Raw genomic sequence first — 8,598 nt, forward strand, 5'->3', positions numbered from 1 at the left:
GCGACATGGCACAGGCAGTAACAGCAGTTGTCTGGCAGTTGGAGGGTTGCCGCCTGGGCTGTGTCGAAGTGTCCCTGAGCAAGACACCTAACCCCGAAATGCTCCTGACGAGCTGGTCGGTGGCTTGCATGGCAGCCAATCGCCGTCGCTGTGTGAGTGTGTGTATGAATGGGTGAATGAGAAGCATCAATTGTACAGTGCTTTCGATAAAGGTGCTATATAAATGCCAACCATTTACCATTTATAAAGGATTTACACAAAACCAATATTCCTAGTTCATTCAAGCTCTCTTACAACATCAATGGATGGCAAGGTGGGGCAGTGGGTAGCGCTGTCACCTCACAGCAAGAGGGCATTGCTGTGTGGAGTTTGTCTGTTCCCCTATAGGGTTTCCACCCACAGTCAAATACTTGTTTGATTTATAAATGTGATTTTTATTCACACATTTTACAGAAGGCCGGTCTGACCAAAAAAAGCTTTTGCAACAGAACATCGCAATTATATTACTTAAACAAAAATTAAACATCATGTAAAGTAAAATACAGTGGGTTCCCCTCACAGGCAATGCACAAAAATACTAAAATTAAAAATGCCTACCTGTGAAAAATACTGTTCATAAATGTTTCAACTGAGCCATCCAAAATCAAACTTTAATTTATAAAAAAAAAATCGATTTCACCAAAATAACGGTTCCATAATTATAGTGGAATTATAGTGGTTTAGTACTTGGTGCATCCACCTCGGGCAAGGATAACAGAATGATCCTGTAATGCTTGATATGGTTAAGGAACACACCAAGTAGTCTATACAAAAACAACTAGGTATAATCCCTCATGAAATAGTAAATTATACAAATTAACACCATCCAAAAAAATTACTCCAAACACACAAATTATACAAAGGAAGAAGAACGCACACAAATTAGACTCTTCAAACAAGCCCCAAAGGTGCTTTGGGTTTGCATGAATGGTGAGTGTGCCTTGCGATAAATTGGTGACTGGTCCAGGGTGTATTGTTGTCTTTTACCGAATGAGCACCAACCTATTGGCTCAAGAAAATTAGCTCAATTAAAATTCACCAAATTCATGGATGAAAATATCGTCTTTGTTGCTGAATAATGTACTGCAGGGAAGTCACAAAGATAAGAGAACCAGTTCTCAGACGACATCTCAGGAAAACGATCGTCAGTTCATGGACCTCAGACGACATATTGAAAACAGCTGTCGGTTGAAGGAAAATATCCTTCGATCTATGGAAAAATGTCCTTCGTCTACTTTGTTTGCTGTACTATGCTAACTGTTGAAAAGAACGAAAATCACTGAATTTAACCAGCCAGTCACTACAACAGTAGCCGCGTTAGCAAGCTAGCTAGGCACTTTGGTAACATAGAGAGAGATCATTGCATTCATATAGTACTTTTCTGGACACTCTAAAGTGCTTCAGAGTGAAGACTAGAAAACTCACCCTAACCACCGTCAATGTGTTGATGCCTTGAGGCCCTTGAGGATGCATCAGGCAGGGTGCAAAGGTGTATGACAGATAATATTCTAAGGCTGGCTGACCATCTTCAAAGGTGTTTTAACAGAAAGGAAGTGATGAGTTGCATTGATTTTTGTGGCACAATAACAGCCCTTAAGCCTGCATTGCTCCCGGGGAGGGCTGTCTCCTGCTTAGTCTAAAATCAACTCTAAGTCGCTCAGGATAAGAGCGTCAGCCAAATTACATTAATGTAATGTAATGCATCGCTCAAATCAATGTGCGCATGCTCACTCTCTCTAACAAACAGAGTCTTACTCGGTGTTATTCGGAGGCCGGGTAAGTCTCATTTGCTCAGGTTTGTATTAATTACGTGCAAACCTGCTGCCCTCTGCTGGTGATCTGGAGGAGGACAGGAGATTTGTCCTCTCTCTTTTTATTTAGATTTTTAACGAAATTAAACACAGAGCACTGACCAATAGGGACGACGAAGGGAAGCCGTTCAGTTAATTAATTTAATTATCTCAGTCCACAAGCTGAAATTGTGTTTCAGCACGTACAATTGACAGTTCGGTATGTGAATAGCTACTGAGTTTAGACATGAATCGTTCAGAAAGATTAGTTTGTTCTATTTGTAGGTTTAACAACAACGTTTGTGTATAATCAAGCAGAGACGAAATGCCAGCATTAAAACGGAACTGTAAAGTGTAAACAAAGCTCACAGTCCTATTGTCGTTCCACATGTTAATAATTATTGCCTGCGTTAGGTTAGGAGCTGTCTGTGTTTAATATTACCTAGGATGGCTGACGTTAATTCAATGCAATTAATTGGGGATAGAAATGTAGATGCAAGTAAAAGGGGGAAAATAGCGCTATATAACAATTATGCAGTATGAACTGAATAACCCAATTTAAAAAGCGATGCCATCCTATATTTACAGAATTTTACATTTTCTTTTTTACAATTTTACATAAGACATGTTGAGCCAGCGCGTATATGAAAACTCCTGAATCCATATTGTTAAAGGTTTTAACTGTGCAGCCCGGAAAAAATATCTTAGGTTCAGAAGTTTCAGCCCTCCATGTGATTTAAGTAGCTGTAATGTTTTTAGTCTTGGTCGCTTTCCTTGCCATATTAATTTTGAAATGAGCCTGTCCAATTTATCAAATGTAGATTTGGGAATATCATTGTCATTAATAAAAAGCTGCTGCAGACAAGCAGCCCACTTTGAACATAAACAGGCAATATAATAATACTATTAATACAACTACTACTACCCTACTAATACTACTACTACTACTACTACTAATAATAATAAAAATAATAATAATAATAATAATAATAATAATAATAATAACTGCTGAATTGATTAACTTTAATGCATCCTGCCAAGAAGGATTAATTAATGTCATTTTCCCAGTAAGATTTCTGAGAACACTTGAGAAAATATTCCAGTTCATTGATGCCTATTTTTTATAGTATTTTTTGTAGCCAAAAGCGACTCCTGCTCCTACTCCTGCCCCTGCTGCAATAGCAGCAACAGCGGGGCCTGCCGCACACAATGCTGCCCCTGCACCAAGTAAAGCACAGATTGATATGAATCCCTTATTTCTCAAAATTGTTGCAACGATGCAAGTTGCTTTCTCTACAGTTGCTTTAACCTCTTCACACCAGAGGTTATCAATCTCTGCAGCACTCCTACATCTTTGCTCTCTGTCTATGATATCTGGCAACTTTTCCCTCAGAATGTTTTCAATCTCCCTGTGAAGTTCAATGGAAGCAGTTTCGTACATATTATTGGTGTAAAAATGCCCCTCATTGTCGTTCAATACATCCTCTATTTTGTCAACAAGCTTCCTCACTTGTTCATCGTCATGTCTTCTGTTATTTATTCCATGGTATTTATTCCCAAACTTCTGTACAAGATTCCTAAACTGTTCATCCCTACTTAATCGCTCCTCAAGTGTCTCCCCACCATATTCCAATTCGTCCATCCCTGTAAAAAGAACGATGGTGTATGGCTTTACCATCTCACCAAACATCCGCTCAAAATGTTCAATGGTTTCTTTCTCCTCCGTAGTGTACCTAGTGTTTATACCGATGACGAGGAGGAAGACATGCGGGCCTGGTTGAGACAGACACACACACCTCCCGATCTCTGTTTCAGTGCAATCTGAATTTGTGTCAAATAACCCCGGGGTGTCAATCACGACAAGCCTTTTCCCAAATCTGACAGTTTCATGTTTTTCACACTGCTGCAGTCCAGATGTCACGCCTGTTGTAACCTTAAATTTCCAGTCCTCTCTTCTGGTGCATCCCAGGATAGTGTTTCCGGATGCGCTCCTTCCATGTCCTGTCTTTCCAATTAGCACAATTCGTCGAACTGGCTCTACAAGAACATTGAGGCAACATAAAGAAGTCAACACAAAAAGAATAAGAGCAAACATAATTAGAGAAATTATAACTATTTACTAACTGGCATTTCCAACATTTTGATTACTTAATTATTACTTATTTCAAGGAAAAGTATAAAGGCTTTAAGCTACAGATCAAAAGCAAAAATTTACATAACCTCTTGGTGGGCTTGGCCTCTGGGAATCCACAACTTTTTGTTGTTGACTAAACTCCCTTTGCCAGTGACGAAAGTCTGCAATAGCAACCAGTGTTGAGGAATAGATGACCAAACAAATCACAATTTAAAACAACTTTTGTGGAAATCATCGATATCAGCAATTCAAACTATTGCTCTGAAGTGACAGACTCATGTGTGCTGAACATCATTTTCCTCACAGTCTGAACACACAACAGAGATTATGCATCACAAAACCAGACCAGTGCCTGTTCAAAACTTTTTTTCAGCACTTGATGAAATGTGAGCCGAAAATGAGAAGGTTCTGACCTTTTTGAAAAAAATGAGTGAGCGTAATAGCGTTGTTTATAGGGCACTAAATACAGGCACAAAGTTGTATGCAAAAATGCTGCTTAAAAGTATGAAAAAACAAAACAAAAGTCGTATCTGGTTGGAGCCCGTTCATCTTGGAATCTTTGAAGCTCAATATCTCAAAACTCTCAGATAGACGCAGATAGAACCTTCTCATTCTCAGCACACGAATAAATACATAAATATTACGCAACGTTATTGCTTCTCCTTTATTGAATCACAAAAGAGACAACGGCCAAAAAAGCTAAAAATGTCTCTCGGTGGTCGTCGACTACTTCTCAACATTAAAATAGGCCAATAACCCAAGAGAGAAAATCTCAAAGGAAAAAATACCATACCGTCAGTCTCAAATTCGGGGTTTGGCTGTCCTCTCTGCATCCTTTCTGCTACTTAGCGTCTCAGGATTTGAGTGCCGAGAAATGCGTCACAACAAAAAGTATATATTTCTGATGATAACGCCCCCTTCAGGCACTGAAGTGATAGGATATACTGCTTGAATAGTTGGATACTCTATTGCTTTTACAAAAAAGAACAAAGTTCATACTAAGCTTACATTTCGTTAAGTACTTCTCTAAACGTTCTACCTATTTTTCGGCCACCATGAACAATTTATCAGTTCAAATTAATGGTAAAATAGTGACGTCGAAACCTTCAACGACATACAGGAGTCATGACACGCGAGCTCTTTTGGACAGAGTTGACCATTTCAACTCGCTTCGTTCGTGACACTACGTTTCACCAAGCAAGAGAACACATTTTTATCCGAAGTATGGCGTTAATTTTGAGCAGACGCAAGAATCGAATAATAATGTAACTGGCAAACACGTGTTAGCACAAGTAGGCTTCTTCGAAATGGCTCGTTTACGAGAAACGGCGCTGTTGCACATTGAACCGGAGAGGGAGCACTACTCACAAGAGAGGCGCTGTCAACAACGAATTTGCTGGTGACACATGAATTATGTGGACGTGCTTATGCTGCTGCCACATGAATATGTGGAGGTGCTTGTGCTGCTTTAACACAAGGAATACAAACGTTAATTATAAACTTAACTATAATCTTCGTAAAGCGCTCGTTTGTGAGGGAGCACTACTCACAAGAGAGGCGCTGTCAACAACGAATTTGCTGGTGACACAGGAATTATGTGGACGTGCTCATGCTGCCATAACACAAGGAATACTGGCCAAATGAAGCCCAGGGCAATCGATAAGGAAATCCCAAATCAGTTTAGAGATATTTAAGTTATTGAGATGCAATTTCATATTCCATGATGTAGGGGAGAGCTGAGTCGAAAGTAACGCTTTATGTTCGATCCCATTTACTCCAAAGTTAATAGAGATAGAGATCCCATGTTTTATGACACAGAACTTGCACACGTCCTTCACTATTGCCAACTGTAATTTTCAATCTAGGATATATGAGTTGAACATAAATAGGCTGAGAATGGATAGAGTGCAATGTTATCCTGGGACTACTGCGATTACCTAGTAGGGCCATGTTAAATCCCTTTCACCCTTCGTACTGATAGAGGACAAATCAATGACCTATAAAACCTAAACATCTAAGCATCTACTGTCTAAACATACCTAAACCTATGTCCCCTACCCTACCAAATGTGCATTTTTCAGACATGAGCAGTTTTGGGAAAGTGCTTCTATATAGACTGTGTTCTACGGCTTCTGAAAGTTGAATTGTTGTTGATTAAAAGGCTATTAAAACTGAAAACAAGAAAGTGTAATTTGTTGGCAAGAATTTCTTGCCATGTCATTTTGATTCCGTATTGTAACTGCACCTGGAGTGTTAACTGAAGTGGATGCTATCTTAAAGTTAAACTCTAGAGTTACTCTTGAAAAATTCTCCTCACGTCATGTTTTGGGAAATGCACAAAAACTTTTCCAAACTTGCAAGGAACCTGCAGACACTCATTCTTGGACTGCTCTCCAGCCCTTCGGCGAACAAACTGCCTTCTGCTACAGCTAAATATTTCAAATTTTGACAAATCAGTCCAGAGAACTTGCTGCCATTTTTCTGCACCCCAGTTCCCATGTTTTTGTGCTTAGTTGAGTCACTTGGCCTTGTTTCCACATCGGAGGTATGGCTTTTTGGCCGCAATTCTTTCATGAAGACCACTTCTGACCAGACTTCTCCGCACAGTAGATGGGCATACCTGAGTCCCACTGGTTTCTGCCAATTCTGAGCTGATGGCACTGCTGGACATCTTCTAATTCTGAAGGGAAGTAAGCATGATGTGTCTTTCATCTGCTGCACTGAGTTTCCTTGGCTGACCACTGTGTCTACGGTCCTCAACATTGCCTGTTTCTTTGTGCTTCATCAACAGAGCTTGGACAGCACATCTGGAAACCCCTGTCTTCCTTGAAATTTCTGCCTGGGAGAGACCTTGCTGATGCAGTATAACTACCTTGTGTCTTGTTGCTTCCCATGATGTATGACTTCTGTCATTAAACTGCCTTCAACAATTTCACCTTGGAAGCAGAGTTTGGCTGTTCCTCACCCAGTTTTAACCCTCCTACACAGCTGTTTCTGTTTCAGATAATGATTGTGTTTCAACCAACATATTTAATTGAATATCATTAGCTGCAGTTTGGTATAATTGGTTAATCACACACCTGACTAAATGCCTACAAAATTCCTGACTTTGTGCAAGCGTACCTAGAAGAATCATTGCTAGGTTGAAGGCAAAGGGTGGTCACACCAAATATTGATTTGATTTAGATTTTTCTTCTGTTCACTCACTTTGCATTGTTAATTCATAAAAACAATGAACATTTATATTTTTGAAAGCATTCTTTCTTTACAGCATTTTTTCGCACCTGCCTAAAACTCTTGCACAGTACTGTATATTGTACATTTTCAAGACACGTTTCTTTCGGAAACTCACCCTGTTTTGTGAATGTTTTCATTTTTCAATAATTATTTTCATAACTTAGAAATTGTGAAGTTTAAGCAATTTTGTGAAAACATTGTAGCGCCAAGATCATCAAGAACCCTCATAAGATGCATTGCTAAATGCATTAAGTGAGTTTATTTGTGATTTATTGAAATATGTACAAAAAATAAGAAAAGCACATGCTTAAATGCAATTATACAATACATGCGTACAACATAGTGAGAAGCAGCAACACAAATAAACGAGTGTATTGAGCCAAATACTTCAGTCTCCATAATCATAAACCACACACTACTGATATAAAACATCAGAGAGGAAAAAAAATGCAACTATAAAAAGATAGAATAAACATTATAAAACATGTAAACAGAAACTCTAAAACAATGGTCAGTGGCATCACCAGCACACAAACATGACAATTAAATAAATGGCGATGTGAACTACCATTTCCTTTTTGTAATGGATCATGGGAATACAATAAGAAACTGCCATTTCAAATTAGGCTTTCCATGAAGACAGCGTAGACATCCAGAAAAAGAAAATGTTAAATGGACCTTGCATTTCAATTTTTAATTGTGAGATAAACTGTGTACGTACATGAACTTAAAAATGAGTAAGCACAATGGGCTTGTACATTTAAATTTTAATTATGTCATGGTCTTGCACACATCGAATGAAAACAAAATGTTAGCTTATATTTTTATTAGAATTTTTTTATGGTAATGCTTCCATACAAGAGATGACAAGATTAATGCTTTCCCTCTAGAATTGTAAAAACAGTACATTGAAATAAAACATGATATATAGACATGCTAATTACGATCTATATACCTATAACCATTCCTGGGTCATTTCAGGAATTCATATTTCTCATTCAGGCCTCTAAGATCATTGAGCAATTGGAAGCCTTAACATCTGTTTGTAAGGGTAATATTGACAGTGCTGGCCACAAGGATGAGTTCAGCACATAACTCATGCAGACAAGCAGCCCACTTTGAGCATACACAGGCAATATAATAATACTATTAGTACTACTACTATTACGGCTACTTATAAAAAACATAATAATAATAGTAATAATAATAACTGCTGAATTGATTCACTTTAATGCATCCTGCCAAGAAGGTTTCATTAATGTCATTGGCCACGTTTCCCGAACGCGTTAAGAACATTCTTAAGCTAAGAAAGTTCTTAAGGACCGTCAATTAGAAGGTCCTTAAGAACTTTCTTAGCTTAAGAACGTTCTTAACGCGTTCGGGAAACGCGGCCATTGT

General features: G+C 38.6%; 1 protein-coding gene across 1 annotated transcript; it reads right to left on the reverse strand.

Moving 5' to 3' along the window:
- Nucleotides 1-410: 410 nt before the first annotated feature.
- LOC133138454 (GTPase IMAP family member 9-like) lies at nucleotides 411-4,820 on the reverse strand. Its single transcript, XM_061257229.1, has 3 exons — nucleotides 4,757-4,820; nucleotides 4,050-4,124; nucleotides 411-3,866 (listed from the first exon to the last, which is right to left on the reverse strand). Exons 1-3 carry the CDS (start codon nucleotides 4,794-4,796, stop codon nucleotides 2,944-2,946), a joined length of 1,038 nt encoding a protein of 345 aa, XP_061113213.1. The 5' UTR covers nucleotides 4,797-4,820; the 3' UTR covers nucleotides 411-2,943.
- Nucleotides 4,821-8,598: the final 3,778 nt, after the last annotated feature.

The sequence above is a fragment of the Conger conger genome, chromosome 10 (assembly GCF_963514075.1).
Source record: "Conger conger chromosome 10, fConCon1.1, whole genome shotgun sequence".
NCBI lineage: Eukaryota > Metazoa > Chordata > Actinopteri > Anguilliformes > Congridae > Conger > Conger conger.

Coding starts and splice junctions, on each gene's coding strand:
- LOC133138454 (XM_061257229.1), bottom strand. CDS start 4,796: ATGCAGAGAGGACAGCCAAACCCCGAATTTGAGACTGACG. Junction 4,125..4,756: donor CCCCGAATTTGAGACTGACG/GTATGGTATTTT, acceptor TTGCTATTGCAG/ACTTTCGTCACTGGCAAAGG. Junction 3,867..4,049: donor GAGGCCAAGCCCACCAAGAG/GTTATGTAAATT, acceptor ATGTTCTTGTAG/AGCCAGTTCGACGAATTGTG.